This window comes from Onthophagus taurus, chromosome 1, assembly GCF_036711975.1.
Source record: "Onthophagus taurus isolate NC chromosome 1, IU_Otau_3.0, whole genome shotgun sequence".
In the NCBI taxonomy this organism is placed as follows: domain Eukaryota; kingdom Metazoa; phylum Arthropoda; class Insecta; order Coleoptera; family Scarabaeidae; genus Onthophagus; species Onthophagus taurus.
The window spans coordinates 4,587,800-4,604,754 of NC_091966.1; the positions used below are offsets into that span (position 1 = coordinate 4,587,800).

Below are 16,955 nucleotides of genomic sequence, written 5' to 3' on the forward strand. Positions count from 1 at the left end.
AACGAATTCATCAAATTTTTATATTTTCGTATTTTTCTCGATATTGACGCATCGAAGAGCAAAAGTGCAAGAGAGCAATATTGTTTAGATTAAAATTTGCTACAACTTTTGTTGTAAAAACTTTTTTATAACATACTCCGATTCCCGAATGTTACCTTTAATAACTCGAAAAAGCAACAAATTTATCAAATTTTCATATTTTCGTATTTTTCTCGATATTGACGCATCTAAGAGCAAAAGTGCAAGAAAGCAATACTGTTTAGATTAAAATTTACTACAACTTTTGTTCTAAAAACTTTTTTATAACATACTCCGATTCCCGAATGTTACCTTTAATAACTCGAAAAAGCAACAAATTTATCAAATTTTCATATTTTCGTATTTTTCTCCATATTGACGCATTTGAGATCAAAAGTGCAAGAGAACAATATTGTTTAGATTGTAATTTGCTACAACTTTTGTTCTAAAAACTTTTTTATAACCTACTCCGATTCCCGAACGTTATTTTTAATAACTCGAAAACGCAACAAATTCATCAAATTTTCCTATTTTCGTATTTTTCTCGATATTGACGCATCTAAGAGCAAAAGTGCAAGAGAGCAATATTGTTTAGATTAAAGTTTGCTACACTTTTGTTCTAAAAACTTTTTTATAACATACTCCGATTTCCGAATGTTACCTTTAATAACTCGAAAAAGCAACAAATTTATCAAATTTTCATATTTTCGTATTTTTCTCGATATTGACGCATCTAAGAGCAAAAGTGCAAGAAAGCAATACTGTTTAGATTAAAAATTACTACAACTTTTGTTCTAAAAACTTTTTTATAACATACTCCGATTCCCGAATGTTACCTTTAATAACTCGAAAAAGCAACAAATTTATCAAATTTTCATATTTTCGTATTTTTCTCGGTATTGACGCATCTGAGATTAAAAGTGCAAGAGAACAATATTGTTTAGATTGTAATTTGCTATAACTTTTGTTCTAAAAACTTTTTTATAACGTTCTCCGATTCCCGAATGTTACCTATAATAACTCTAAAAAGCAACAAATTGGTCAAATTCTCATATTTTCGTATTTTTCTCGATATTGGCGCGTCTAATAGGAAAAATGCACGAGAACAGTATTGTTTAGATTGAAATTTGTTACAACTTTTGTTCTAAAAACTTTTTTGTAACATGCTCCCGAATGTTACCTTTAACACGTTGACTGCCGCAATAGTCACTAAAAGTCTATTCATTCTGGCCGGAACATTTTAAAATTAAATAGGCATGAGAATCAACTGGTGCTTCTCGTGGCTGTTGTGGAAATTGTGCCGTGCATCAAGTTACGCTACTCATGACAGTCAACGTGTTAAACTCGAAAAAGCAAGAAATTCATCAAATTTTCATATTTTTGTATTTTTCTCGATATTGACGCATCTAAGATCAAAAGTGCAAGAGAACAATATTGTTTAGATTGTAATTTGCTACAACTTTTGTTCTAAAAACTTTTTTATAACGTGCTCCGATTCCCGAATGTTACCTTTAATAACTCCAAAAAGCAACAAATTGGTCAAACTCTCATATTTTCGTATTTTTCTCGATATTGACGCATCTAATGGAAAAAATGCACGAGAACAGTATTGTTTAGATTGAAATTTGCTACAACTTTTGTTCTAAAAACTTTTTTGTAACATGCTCCTGAATGTTACCTTTAACACGTTGACTGCCGCAATAGTCACTAAAAGTCTATCCATTCTGGCCGGAACATTTTAAAATTAAATAGGTATGAGAATCAACTGGTGCTTCTCGTGGCTGTTGTGGAAATTGTGCCGTGCATCAAGTAACGCTACTCATGGCAGTCAACGTGTTAAACTCGAAACAGCAAGAAATTCATCAAATTTTCATATTTTCGTATTTTTCTCGATATTGACGCATCTACGAGCAAAAGTGCAAGAAAACAATACTGTTTAGATTAAAATTTGCTACAGCTTTTGTTCTAAAAACTTTTTTATAACATGCTTCGATTCCCGATGTTACCTTTAATAACTTGAAAAAGCAAGAAATTCATAAAATTTTCATATTTTCATATTTTTCTCGATATTGACGCATCTAAGAGCAAAAGTACAAGAAAACAATACTGTTTAGATTAAAATTTGCTACAGCTTTTGTTCTAAAAACTTTTTTATAACATGCTTCGATTCCCGATGTTACCTTTAATAACTCGAAAAAGCAACAAATTCATCAAATTTTCATATATTCGTATCATTCTCGATATTGACGCATCTAAGAGGAAAAGTGCAAGAGAACAATATTGTTTATTTTAAAATTTACTATAACTTTTGTTCTAAAAACTTTTTTATAATATGCTGCGATTCCCGAATGTTACTTTTAATATCTCGAAAAAGCAACAAATTCATCAAATTTGCATATTTTCGTATTTTTCTCGATATTGACGCATCTAAAAGCAAAAGTGCAAGAGAGCAATATTGTTTACATTCAAATTTGCTACAACTTTTGTTCTAAAAACTATTTTATAACATGCTTCGATTCCCGAATGTTACCTTTAATAACTCAAAAAAGCAACAAATTTATCAAATTTTCATGTTTTCGTGTTTTTCACTATATTGACGCATCTAAGAGCAAAAGTGCAAGAGAACAATAGTGTTTAGATTAAAATTTGCTACAACTTTTGTTCAGAAAACTTTTTCATAAAATACTCCGATTCCCGAATATTACGTTTAATAACTCGGTAAGCAACAAATTCATAAAATTTTCATATTTTCGTATTTTTCTCGATATTGACGTATCTAAGAACAAAAGAGCAAAAAAACAATATTATTCAGAATAAAATTTGCTATAACTTTTGTTCTAAAAACTATTTTATAACGTGCTTCTATTCCAGAATGTTACCTTTAATAACTTGAAAAAGCAACAAGTTCATCAAATATTCATATTTTCGTATTTTTCTCGATATTGACACATCTAAGAGCAAAAGTGCAAGAGAACAATATTGTTTAGATTAAAATTTGCAACAACTTTTGTTCTAAAAACTTTTTTATAACATGCCCCGATTCCCGAATGTTACTTTTAATACTTGAAAAAGCAACAAATTCATCAAATTTTCGTATTTTTCTCGACATTGACGCATCTAAAAGCAAAAGTGCAACAGAGCAATATTGTTTAGATTAAAAACTTTTTTATAATAATTAGATCAGGGAGTTTGATCCATGTTGACCAGTTATTTTTTATGTAAAATAAATTCAATAAAAAGCAATACTTCTTCTGGTCTTTTTCAATTTATTGTCTAACCGGTTTCGGCTTACGCCATCATCAGAGACATTAGAAATATAGATTAAATTTTAGCAACTTATTTTCTATTTAGTTGTTCATGTAAACGGCTTCACAAAGGTATACAAGTTAAAATTATAAATTTGAATACATTAAAACTCACGTTAAAAGTTAAAATTTACACGTTAAAATATAAAACAATACTATAAAACTTGGATTGACGGGCACTAATGGGATGTATACATAAAAGAGACTATTTTCTCTTTAAAAGAACAATATTGTTCAGATTACAATTTGCTACAACTTTTGTTCTAAAAACTATTTTATAACATGCTTCGATTCCCGAATGTTACCTTTAATAACTCGAAAAAGCAACAAATTCATCAAATTTTCATATTTTTCTCGATAGTGACATATCTAAGAGCAAAAGTGCAAGACAACAATATTGTTTAGATTAAAATTTTCTACAACTTTTGTTCTAAAAACTTTTTTATAACACGCTCCGGTTCCCGAATGTTATCTTTAATAACTCGAAAAAGCAACAAATTCATCAAATTTTCATATTTTTGTCGATATTGACGCATCTAAGAGCAAAAGTGCAAGATAACAATATTGTTTAGATTAAAATTTGCTACAACTTTTGTGCTAAAACTTTTTTTGTAATATATTCCTATTCCCGAGTGTTACCATATATAATTTGAAAAAGCAATAAATTCATAAGATTTTCATACATTCATATTTTTCTGGATATCTATGCATGAGCAAAAGTGCAAGAGAGTATGATGTTAAGAATAAAATTAGCTACAACTTTTGTTTTAAATGTTCTTTTGTAACATGCTCCGATTTTCGAGTGTTACCACTAACAACTTGTAACTAAATTTTCCGGAAAATTTAAATGCGATAAACAAATTTTTGTGCCAGATTATTTGGGTTAACAAAAAATAAAAATCGCAAACATTCAAACCAATTCTGGCTTTGTATTTAAACCTACTGATTTATTACGGCACCTACCGATTTTTTACCATTAATTATTCTACCGATACTTCGCCAGCATAGGTTGGCAGCGCTGGTTCTATTTTTTTTTTTTGAAAACGCACGGCTACAGCCGAAACATTCTAGTTCTAGGTCTAGTGTTAGTTCTAGTTTTAGTTCAATGAAAAATATACAACAATTTAACGCTGAATAACAACTAAAACTAGAACTACCATCGTTGATTTATACGTCGTGTAAACAACTTGGGGAATACCCCGAGTTTATCTATGAACATGGAATAGAGCAACTAGGGGAATAACCCGAGTTGGAATCCGTTATATGGAGGTTTTACTGAATTGATAAAACGAAAGTAAGAGATAAAAAGATTTGAAAACGAAATTTACATTATTGCCTTGGAAAGAAGGAATAGTGCCAATACAGAAAGATTTACGGTAGTTGAAATTCGGCAGATTCAGCATGAAAAACGACCACGACCCTTAGTAGTTGAAATACGAGGCGTGAGCATTATAAATGCAAATAGTGGACGACAGCAGGCGCCTGGCCTCGAGCGTTTTATTTTCACTAAATGAATAAACTCCGGCCCATTTACGAACGAAAACTTCTTTGTACGTCCAACTTTTAATATATTCATGCCTTGTTGGTTCTCGATTTTTTTATTTCGGGGTTGGTGCTTTGTCGAAGTTTACTTCATCGTCATTGGACGACAGGGGTGTACTAGGTAGCGGCGCTGTGCAATAAAGTATTGATTTTGCAGGACGAACGCATCACTCGCTGGGTTATCTTTGATTCAAACTGGAACCCTTTTGCTCTGGTTCGTGTGGTTTTTCCATCATGGTTCGTGACCCTTTTCAATGTCACGTAACCGTGTAAATTTTCTCTTGAAATCCAATTAAAATTAACGAGAATCTATTTTTGTGATTCATGTATCGATGAGTGTTATAAATTGTAACTTTTTAAGAAAGAAATTTTATTAACGAGTTCAAAAAGAAGCCACACAAATAATATTTCTGTATGGGAAACAGATGTAGAATGTCGTTGGAGGGTGTGAACTTAGTGAAAGATATATGGTTTAATATATTATCACCGCGTGAACAAAACTTTCTGGGGGTTCTTCAACATTTCTTTCGGATGGTTTACCGCGCTTAATCTTTATGTGAAAACTTTTCTCTTATTGTATATCGACTTATTGTTAGCTCATGTCTAATATTTTCAAACTTTTTCGACACTTTCATTGAAAATTAATTTAATTAAGTTTTCGAAATGTTGTGAAATTTAGTTTTGCTGCAAAATTACACAAAACGTAACCTCTAAAAAATGTTGCAAGTTAAATGAAAGTTATATGACACATAGAGCAACCACCAGTAAAAACTTTCAGATAGAAGTATCTGCTCAAACAAGTAAAGCAGCAATTATATAACAACAAACGTTGTAGCAGAAAATGCAACCACGAAAAAGCTTTTCAGGACTAGTTAAATAAGAACTCTAAGAGGCATATTCTACACTTTAACAGACAAATAATCAACTGACATGTGGCATTGAGGACATTTTTAGATGGACGAGAAAGCGAAGAAGAGGTTGGAGAGTCCATGTTGACAAAATGGACCGTCGAAGTACTGAAAAGAAAGCTGGACATCAACATAGCAAGATGAACCAAAAGTCCTAAATTAAAGAGAAGAAGAAAAACATTGCTTCAATATAAACCTCAGCAGAGTACGTCCATAAGATGTCCTCATAAGATGTCAAAAACGAACAGACGCCTTCCAGAAAAATAAATACTACTGGCCTCACTTCCGATGGTACCTCATGGGATGTGATTTCACTAAAATTAAATGCGGAATACTAGGTTCTGCTAGTAGAAGATAAGATACTGCTTCAAGGGATTAAATATTGATGGCAGAATATGAGTTAACTCTTGAAGAGGACTACTATCCGTGCCAAAAGTCAAGGCCCTCACTTTAGAGATCGATATCTTTGTAACCGAACGCGGTAAAAAGAAAACCGCTGATCCGAAAATCTTCAAATTAACATATGTTATGTAGAAATGTTCAGTGATTACAACAAACTTTGCCGCAATTATTTTTATAGAGCGGTTGCAAAGATATCGACCTTTAAAGTGAGGGGCTTTGACCTTTGGCACCGATAGTAGATATACCTTCCAAATGACTAGATTCTCCTTACAGAGGATTAGATATGGTTGGCATAAGACTACATCTTCCTTACAGAGGACTAAGGATTGCTGGTGCCAGTTCTGGTACTATTTTCGGTGATGTAATGCCACTAAAATTTAATGCAGAATATTAAGTTTTGTTGGTAGTAGACTATATAGAGTTGGTATAACATAAGACATTGTTTCTAGTGATTTGATAGTGATGGAAGAAAATTAGCTACTTCTTGAAGAGGACTAGCTTCTCTTTGCAGATTACTAGATATTGCTTACAGATAGCTAGATATTGCTAACAGAATATTAAATCTTCCTTATTCGATGATGCGATATCACTAATGCAATTTAATGCAAAATACTAGTTTCTGCTGGTAAAAGACTAGATACTGTTAGTAGAAAACTAGATTGTGTTAACAGAACACTAAAAACTGGTTGCAGATGATTAGATATTGCATGTAGAGGGCTAGTTACTGCTGGCAGAAGCTTAAATTTCTGTTTTAGACTACTAGACACTGCTAATACCACTTTTGATACCACTTTCGATGATATAATTTCAGTAAAATTTCCCTATTAAAAAATACTAGATACTGCGAGCAGAAGATTAGGTACTAGTTGTGGATGACTAGATACTGATAGCAAAAAATTAGATATTTCTCCCAGATGATTAGATACTGCTAACAGAAGACTAGATACTGTTAGTAGAAAAGTAGACACTGCTGGCTGAAGACTAAATACTGTTAAATAGAAGACTAAACCTTTGTTATAGACGACTAAACATGCTTGTACCACTTCTGGTGCTACATTTTTAGGGAAAACCTGCTGCAAATGCACTACAAAATCTGCTCTTCGTGAATTTTCGGCTTTGCGGTCGATTTTGGTTGCAAAAAATCTTCGTTTTCTATCTGTCCAGGCAAATTTCATTAAACACGTCACTAATTGGGGTTCCGGGTAAAGATTTCATCTGTTGCAGAAAAAAATTTAAGACAAAACACTAGTTTTTGGTGGTAAAAGACTAGATACAGCTAGTGGAAAACTAGATTGTGTTGGCAGAACACTAAAAACTGCTTGCAAGTGACTAGATATTGCGTTTATAGGAATTCACTGTTTCAGACTACTAAACACGGCTAGTACCACTTTTGATACCACTTCCGATGATATGATTTCAATAAAATTTAATATCTATTAATTTATTATATACGTTGGTGGTCCATAATAAAAAATACTAGTTTCTGGTGGTAAAATGTTGCCGGGATACTAGATAGTGCTACCAGAAGATTAGATACTGCTTGCAGAAAACTACCAGAAAACTAGATACTGTTAGTAAAAAAGCAGACACTGCTTGCTGAAGACTAAATTCTGCTGGAAGAAGACTAAATCTTTGTTATAAAAGACTAAACATGCTTGTACCATTTCTGGTACTACTTTAGGGGAAAATCCGCTGCAAATGCACTACAAAATGTACTCTCCGTGCATGTTCGGCTTTGCGGTCGATTTTGGTTGAAAAAAAAGTCTTCGTTTTCTATCTTTCCAAGCAAATTTCGTAAAATGTTTTTTTTTTCTCCATGTGTCGTTCCGTCAGTTGATATGAATCCATATTCCTTTTTTGGATTTTGCCCATTTAATGTAATCGAACTGAAATTACTTGTCGAGTAATGTTGGTTTGTCGGCTATTTGCTCTTGCGTCTTATTGGACAGTTTTTAGGAATTTCTAACAGCTTTTCTATCCTACCAAATACTCGGTTGATTGGCTCAAACCTGTGCCTCCCAACTAGAAATATTAACTCCATCGCAGCTGTACGTTGTAAAACTTAATTTTTAACCAGTACATCAAGTTTGGACTACATGACTATTGTTGTTTTGACTAGAGCACAAAATAGACGACAATACAAAAACTGTACCACCTAGCGTATCCAACAATGCTTATCTTAGTTCTGTTGACCTTGTTCCTATTATACCTTTAGTCCAAACAAAAATATTGGAATTCTGCAATCGGTTGTGACACAATCAAAATTATATAAATTTATCTAGTGTACATGAAACCCGTCACTAATTGGGGTTCTGGGTAAAGATTTCATCTGTTGTAAAAAAAAAATTTACTAGATACAGCTGGTGGAAAACTAGATTGTGTTGGCAGAACACTAAAAATTGCTAGCAGGTGATTAGATATTACATGTAGAGGACTTCAGTGTTTCAGACTATTAAACACCGCTAGTACCACTTTTGATACCAGTTCCGATGATATGATTTCAATAAAATTTAATACTTATTAATTTATTATATACGTTGGTGGTCCATATTAACAAATACTAGCTTCTGGTGGTAAAATGTTGCTAGAATACTAGATAGTGCTACCAGAAGATTAGATACTGCTTGCAGATGTCTAGATATTGATGGCAGAAAACATTTGATACCACTTCCGATGATATGATTTCAATAAAATTGAATATATATTAATTTATTATATACGTTGGTGGTCCATATTAAAAAATACTAGCTTCTGGTGGTAAAATGTTGCTAGAGTACTAGATAGTGCTACCGGAATATTAGGTACTGCTTGCAGATGACTAGATATTGATGGCAGAAAACTAGATACTGTTAATAAAAAAGTAGACAGTGCTTGCTGAAGACGAAATTCTGCTGGTAGAAGACTTTGCAGTCGATTTTGGTTGCAAAAAGTCTTCATTTTCTATCTTTCCAAGCAAATTTCGTATGATTCCGCTTCTCCATGTGCAATCCATATTCCTTTTTTGGATTTTACAAATTTAATCTAATAGGACTGAAATTACTTGTCGATTAATGTTAGTTTGTCGGCTAACTGCTCTTGTGTTTTTTTGGACAATTTTTAGGAATTTCTGTAAAACTCAAGTTTTTGAAATTTTTACATAACAGCTTTTCTATCCTACCAAATACTCGGTCGACTGGCCCAAACCTGTGCCTCTTAACTAGAAATATTAGCTCCATCTGAGCTATGCGTTGTAAAACTTAATTTTTAACAAGTATATCAAGTTTGGACTACATGAATATTGTTGTTTTGACTGGAGCACAAAATAGACGACAATGAAAAAACTGTATTACCTAGCGTATCCAACAATGCTCATCTTAGTTCTGTTGACCTTCCTACTATATCTTTAGTCCAAACATAAAATATTGGAATTCGAGAATCCATCGTGACACAATTAAAATTGTATAAGTGTGCATAAAACCCATCACTAATTGGGGTTCTGGTTAAACATTTCATCTGTTGTAGATCAAAGTTCCATTCCGGCAGAGTTCGCCAAAGGGAATAAGTGTCCTGATGATCAGAGCTGTTGTAAGAGTACTCCACATCTTGCTTTGACTCGTATAAGCACTTGGAAGTACCAAGCCTCTTTAACTATAAAGGATAATTGCATAATTTCATGCGCTTGCGTGAATTCACGATTAAATCAATCTTAAATGCAATAATTTTTAATATTTAAATAAAAGTGTAATTTTTATTACATACGACAGTTTATCACATGCAGTAAATTCAAGTGGCAACAATACATTGTATACATGAAACGCAATGGTCTGTAAGTAAACGGTCTCTCGAATTGACTGATGGTCATATGGTCTTGTTTGATGTCCCCATTTTCGTCGTCACTGCCATCATCAGCGATATCCCTCACCGTACAAATAACACATTCCCACGCCCAATCTGTAATTTCGAAACCCGTCAATCAATCGTGAGATAGTCGGAATGTGATTGAGTGAATCTCTCTTGAAATTGAACTACTCGATAATGAGCAACGAACGAGCCACAGAGAAAGCGAATCGAAACTCGGTTAGGTACCATTTGAAATGTACGGGGAGTTTGGGTAGGAGGTGGTTAGGTGGTGGTAGGAGGGCGCGTTTGAGAGACTATCTATAACACGCAATTCCAATTTAAACCTTGTTTACTACGGCGAGGTCAAATCGCTGAAAACTTATTCGTCGACCTTTTCTCAAAAAGTTTTGTCAAACTGAACACGTTCGTATACTTTTTAGGTGTTGTTAACCTAAATTCATTTGTTTTCGTGGTACATAACAGCGTACGGTTTTCTTTTGAGTCACAAATCACGTTCCTACATTGAATTATTCAATTTCGTTAGAGAATTTTAAATAATTTATGTAATTTTTTTTTTTATTTTTAGATGAAGTGGTTGGTGTTATTCGTCATGACGATTTTCTTCGTCAGCTTTGCGGTTGCAGATGGTGAAATCTGGGAAGAAGATGATCACGAGATTCTTATTCGAAACGAAAGGGGAGCCAAAAATACTGGTAAGAGTAAGTGATCATACATTTTTTTTTATTTCTTTTATTTTTATCATCAAATTCTTTTTATTTGTTGTTTTGGTACTTTTTCATTTGAGATATTTTAGTCTTTTGTATGATACATGTGGCGTTTGGGTCATTAATTAAATGATTCTATCGGAGCCGAACAAATATGCAAATTGGAAAGGTAAACGCTTTAGGGCGGTGGGGTCGAGAGAAATCCGAACTATGGAAAATGGGAATTTCGTTGATGAAAGCGCGAACAATATTAATAAAACAAATTCTCTCTAGCGCGAAGGGCGGTGGCGATGGCAGCAGCATTCTATCGTATTTGCCGCGCGCCCTCTGGCAGAGGCATCAGTAAAATAATAACACGGGTACAATCTATGAATGTTTTACGAATAATTATTATTTTGGGGGGTTGGGAATATTCGGTTTATCTGGGACAGACATTGGAAATTGCTTATCGATTTTAGCTTTTGTAATAGGATGAACAAATACTTTTTTTAAGGTGTTATCTGGAAACAAAAAAAATATTTATTAAACATGGAGTTATCTTTAATGATCACTAATTTTGTAGAAAAGTTTAGTCTGCGTTTGCAAATCGAGAAACTGGTTACTACGATATCATATACAAACAATTCCTCTAAATCTTGGCTTTCAGCTCACTACACAGCATAACTACTATTTGGTTTGAGCAAGTTTACTACCAGAAACTGTAACGATAAGCAGCTTTGGGTCAACATACGATATTACAGGGATTAATCACGTCTACTTAATGCGAGACAAAGTCAGAACTGTCGTATCTGGGAATAAAGGAGAAGATGAGAAACGATGAACAAGTAGCGCAAAAGTGTTTGTGTCAAACCTCAAATGACTCATTTACATGGTCAAACAGAGAATTAGGTGATGTGTCGAGGAAAAGACTTCGCCTATTGTAGATAAGTATTTTAGACATGTTGAAAGAGGTTTATTGATGTTTTTGTGCAACATGAATGGGTGTTTTTGAAGAAAATGATGACTATATCAAAGACAAAGAAATAGTAGAGCATATTTATGCAACAATTTTAGAGGCAGTCATATTAGATACTAGAAATTTTATTATCAAGAATTGCATGGTTACCTTCAGTGAGTGCCTGTTCTAAGAGGCAGTACTATTCCACATCTTGCTTCAATAGTGATGATATTGAAAGCTTCACCTCTTCCATCTGGTTCATATATCTAGTCTTGAGCCATCCTCTAAGTCTTTCTTTGATCGCCGCCTGCTTAGTCCATGGCAAGCAGCAGATTGTTTATAAATTTGACGATATATTCAAAATTACGAATATCTGTCGTAGGATCTTTCTTCCGACTGTTGCTACCTGTTGCTATCTTTTGTCGTTTTTTGGACATTATCCGGGTTTCGAATCCCTACCTTAGAACTAGGAACATTAAGGTTTTATGTATTTGACATTTTGTTTTTCTTGTCAAAGTGACACATGTTAATTGGGTCATTAGACCTTAGTAAGGTTTGTTTGCTAGAAATGCAGAAATCAGCCCAGGTATACAAATCGCTCTAGACTTTCGATGTTATTCTTTTCTATGGCCAAGTTTTGCAAATATCTTCTCGATAGGTTTGCATATAGTTTTCGTTTTATTTGACAAATCGTCTGCAAAAGTCAGTATTTTTAAGCTTTTTTCGATAATTGTGCCTCTCGTGTTGATATCCATATCATCATTACTTATTCTGAATCTTGATGTTGTTTCTTATCGATGTTAAATTCTTTCCTCCTTTATACTCTGTACTCCTTCTCCGTTTCTTTGTTTCTACACTAATGCAGTTTACTACTGGTTTCTTTCATTCCGTCACTCTTCGTCATGCCAATTCATTGGACTGCTCACTGGTTTCTTTCAAATCCTAGACCTTCTTGTACTGCCTAACAGATAATATTTCTACTATATGACTCACCATCAGGTAGTGGTTAGATGTTAGCACCTGGCTTACTTTTAACCTATACTATGTCATATTTGGTGTTTTGCACGTGGTTATCTAGGGATACCCACGTTCCCTTATTTCTTTGCACTCAAACCATATGCTTGAAATGTCCATATTATGGAAGACTTATTACTTTATTGTTTTAGTAAATTGTTAATTTATTACTTTAGTGCCATTGTTATAGGATTCATTGGGTAGGTTGTTTATGGCCTGCACAATATGAACATGTGTGTATATAAGACTTTAATTAAAAAATCATCCATTAAGCCTCCTCGTGCATAAATACCTTGAAATCTTTTCAGTCGTTTTATTCTATTGTTTATAAAAAAGCCAGTGCCCAGTGTGCGTTTAAGTGAGCTACAGCTATAAAAAATTATATGACTTCCCTTCTTAAGCGTTCAAGATACCCATTAATCTTATATCTTGTATTGCGATGACATCAAGTGCATATTTATCAGATTCTCTTAATGATAGCCCGCCTTTCTCTCTTTGAACTTTTAAGACTCGTCTTCTTTTTCCAGTGGTAGGTAGTTGGAAAAAAAAATGGGTAATAGTTGGTACAAAATCATTTATGGATATTATTTTTAGGTCTTATAATGAACAATTTTTATCAACATCAATTCACCCAACAATTTTAATTTTGAAGTTATAAACCTCTTTATTGTTATAATTATCAAATTTGAACTATTTGGGATTTTAAATCTGCTTGGTTCCGAGTTATAATATCTTATGAATTACGTTTTATTGATACATTATAAACAATTTTCATCAACAACATATTCTTCTAACATTTTTAATTCTCGAGTTATTTCTGTCCAAAAAAGTCAAATTTGAATAAAATTATTTTTACACAAGTTTTTATAAATTATTTTGAACAATGTTACTAAATATTTTTATAATTCCCGTCCAACGTTTTCTTTTTTTACATTTTGACGTTTTTGTTGTTATATTCGTTAAACTTGAAATGTTTGGGACATTAAATCCGCGTCGTGGAAAATAATCATAAATGAGTCGAAACATCGACCGTGGATTATGTTTTGCAAGTTCTGTATAAACATTTTTTATTCATAATATTTTCTCTTAACGTTTTTAGATTTCGTTTTAGATTTAAACAAACATTATTATCCAAAAACGTGATTTTAGAGATTTTATAGAGTATAACTGAAAAAGCAGGGTGGTTAGAAAGAAATCGTTTGTGGATTATGTTTTTGTGATTAATTATGAACAATTTGTATTAATATCAATCTCACCCACAATTTTTAATGTCTGAGTTAAAAGCTTTTTTGTTGCTAAATGCGTCAAATTTGAACCATTTGGGATTTTAATATGCTAAATTGGTAATAATCATAATTGGATTATAACTACTTATAAATAACGTTTTATTGATTCATTGCAAGTAATTTTCATCCCCTATACCATCCTCTAACATTTTTAATTTCCGATATATAATAAGAAATTGTATCCAAAAATGTCAATTTAGAGATTTTAAGATTTTTAGGTTTATAATTAAAAATACAGGATGGTTAGAAAGAAATCGTTTGTGGATTATGTTTTTGTGATTAATTATGAACAATTTTTATAAATATCAATCTCACCCACAATTTTTAATTTCTGAGTTAAAACCTATTTTGTTGCTAAATACGTCAAATTTGAAGCATTTGGGATTTTAATCTACTAAATTGATAATAATCATAATTGGATTATAATTACCTATAAATAACGTTTTATTGATTCATTGCAAGTAATTTTCATCCCCTATATCATCCTCTAACATTTTTAGTTTCCGAGATATAAGAAGAAAAAATATCCAAAAATGTTAAATTAGAGGTTTTGAGATTTTATGGTTTATAACTAAAAATACAGGATGGTTAGAAAGAAATCGTTTGTGGATTATGTTTTTGTGATTAATTATGAACAATTTTTATTAACATCAATCTCACCCACAATTTTTAATTTTTGAATTAAAAGCTATTTTGTTGCTAAATGCGTCAAATTTAATCCATTTGGGATTTTAACCTGCTAAATTGGTAGTAATCATAATTGGATTATAATTACTTGTAAATAACGTTTTATTGATTAATTGCAAGTAATTTTCATCCACTATATCATCCTCTAACATTTTTAGTTTCCGAGATATAATAAGAAATAGTATCCAAAAATGTCAATTTAGAGATTTTAAGATTTTTAGGTTTATAATTAAAAATACAGAATGGTTAGAAAGAAATCTTTTGTGGGTTATGTTTTTGTGATTAATTATGAACAATTTTTGTTAATATCAATCTCACCCACAATGTTTAATTTCTGAATTAAAAGCTATTTTGTTGCTAAATGCGTCAATTTTAATCCATTTGGGATTTTAACCTGCTAAATTGGTAGTAAAATCATAATTGGATTATAATTACTTGTAAATAACGTTTTATTGATTAATTGCAAGTAATTTTCATCCGCTATATCATTCGTTAACATTTTTACTTTCCGAGATATAATAAGAAATTGTATCCAAAAATGTCAATTTAGAGATTTTAAGATTTTTAGGTTTATAATTAAAAATACAGAAAGGTTAAAAAGAAATCTTTTGTGGATTATGTTTTTGTGATTAATTATGAACAATTTTTGTTAATATCAATCTCACCCTTAATGTTTAATTTCTGAGTTAAAAGCTATTTTGTTGCTAAATGTATCAAACTGAAACATTTAGGATTTTAATCTGCTAAATTGATAATAATCATAATTGGATTATAATTACTTGTAAATAACATTTTATTGATTCATTGCAAGTAATTTTGATCCGCTATATCATCCGCTAAGATTTTTAGTTTCCGAGGTATAATAAAAAATGATATCCAAAAATGTCAATTTAGAGATTTTAAGATTTTATAGATTATAACTAAAAAAAACAAGATAGTTGGAACAAAATCGTTTTTGGATTTTGTTTTTGTGATTTATTATGAACAATTTTTATTAATATCAATCTCACCCACAATTTTTAATTTCTAAGTTAAAAGCTATTTTGTTGCTAATTGCGTCAAATTTGAAGCATATGGGATTAAAATCTGCTACATTGGTAATAATAATAATTGGATTATAATTGCTTGTAAATATTGTTTTATTGATTCATTGCAAATAATTTTCATTAACAATATTATCCCCTCCCATTTTTGGGTTTCGAGTTATAACAAAAAATGTTGTCCAAAAATATCATTTTAGAGACTTTAAGACTTTATGGTTTATAACTAAAAATGTAAGTTGTTTAGAAACAAATCGTTTATGGATTATGTTGTTGTGATTAATTACGAACAATTTTTATTAATGTCATTCTCCTCCACAACTTTTAAATTTTGAGTTAAAAACTATTTCGTTGTTAAATGCTTCAAATTTGAAATATTTGGGATTTTAAATTTGTTAGGTTGGTAATAATAATAATTGGATTAAAATCACTTGTAAATATTGTTTTATTGATTCATTGCAAATAATTTTCATTAACAATATTATCCCCTCCCATTTTTGGGTTTCGAGTTATAACAAAAAATGTTGTCCAAAAATATCATTTTAGAGACTTTAAGACTTTATGGTTTATAACTAAAAATGTAAGTTGTTTCGAAAGAAATCGTTTATGGATTATGTTGTTCTGATTAATTAGGAACAATTTTTATTAATGTCATTCTCCTCCACAACTTTTAAATTTTGAGTTAAAAACTATTTCGTTGTTAAATGCTTCAAATTTGAAATATTTGGGATTTTAAATCTGTTAGGTTGGTAATAATAATAATTGGATTAAAATCACTTGTAAATATTGTTTTATTGATTCATTGCAAATAATTTTCATTTACAATATTATCCCCTCCCATTTTTGGGTTTCGAGTTATAACAAAAAATTTTATCCAAGAATATCATTTTAGAGGCTTTAAGATTTTATGGTTTATAACTAAAAATGTAAGTTGTTTAGAAAGAAATTGTTTATGGATTATTTTGTTGTGATTAATTACGAACAATTTTTATTAATGTCATTCTCCTCCACAACTTTTAAATTTTGAGTTAAAAACTATTTCGTTGTTAAATGCTTCAAATTTGAAATATTTGGCATTTTAAATCTGCTGGGTTGGTAATAATAATAATTGGATTAAAATCACTTGTAAATATTGTTTTATTGATTCATTGCAAATAATTTTCATTAACAATATTATCCCCTCCCATTTTTGGATTTCGAGTTATAACAAAAAATTTTATCCAAGAATATCATTTTAGAGACTTTAAGACTTTATGGTTTATAACTAAAAAT

The 16,955-nt window shown here is 31.3% G+C and overlaps 1 protein-coding gene across 3 annotated transcripts in view; it reads left to right on the top strand.

Annotated features, from left to right (window-relative positions):
• Window positions 1-16,955, top strand: part of LOC111418561 (uncharacterized) — a 122,635-nt gene that overhangs the window by 18,707 nt on the left and 86,973 nt on the right. For 2 of the 3 annotated variants that reach the window (XM_071194761.1, XM_071194774.1), the window contains exon 2: window positions 10,581-10,713. In XM_071194761.1, coding sequence (XP_071050862.1) covers window positions 10,581-10,713 — 133 coding nt within the window. The remainder of the gene's footprint in view (window positions 1-10,580; window positions 10,714-16,955) is intronic. The other variant, XM_071194770.1, reaches the window with a different exon arrangement.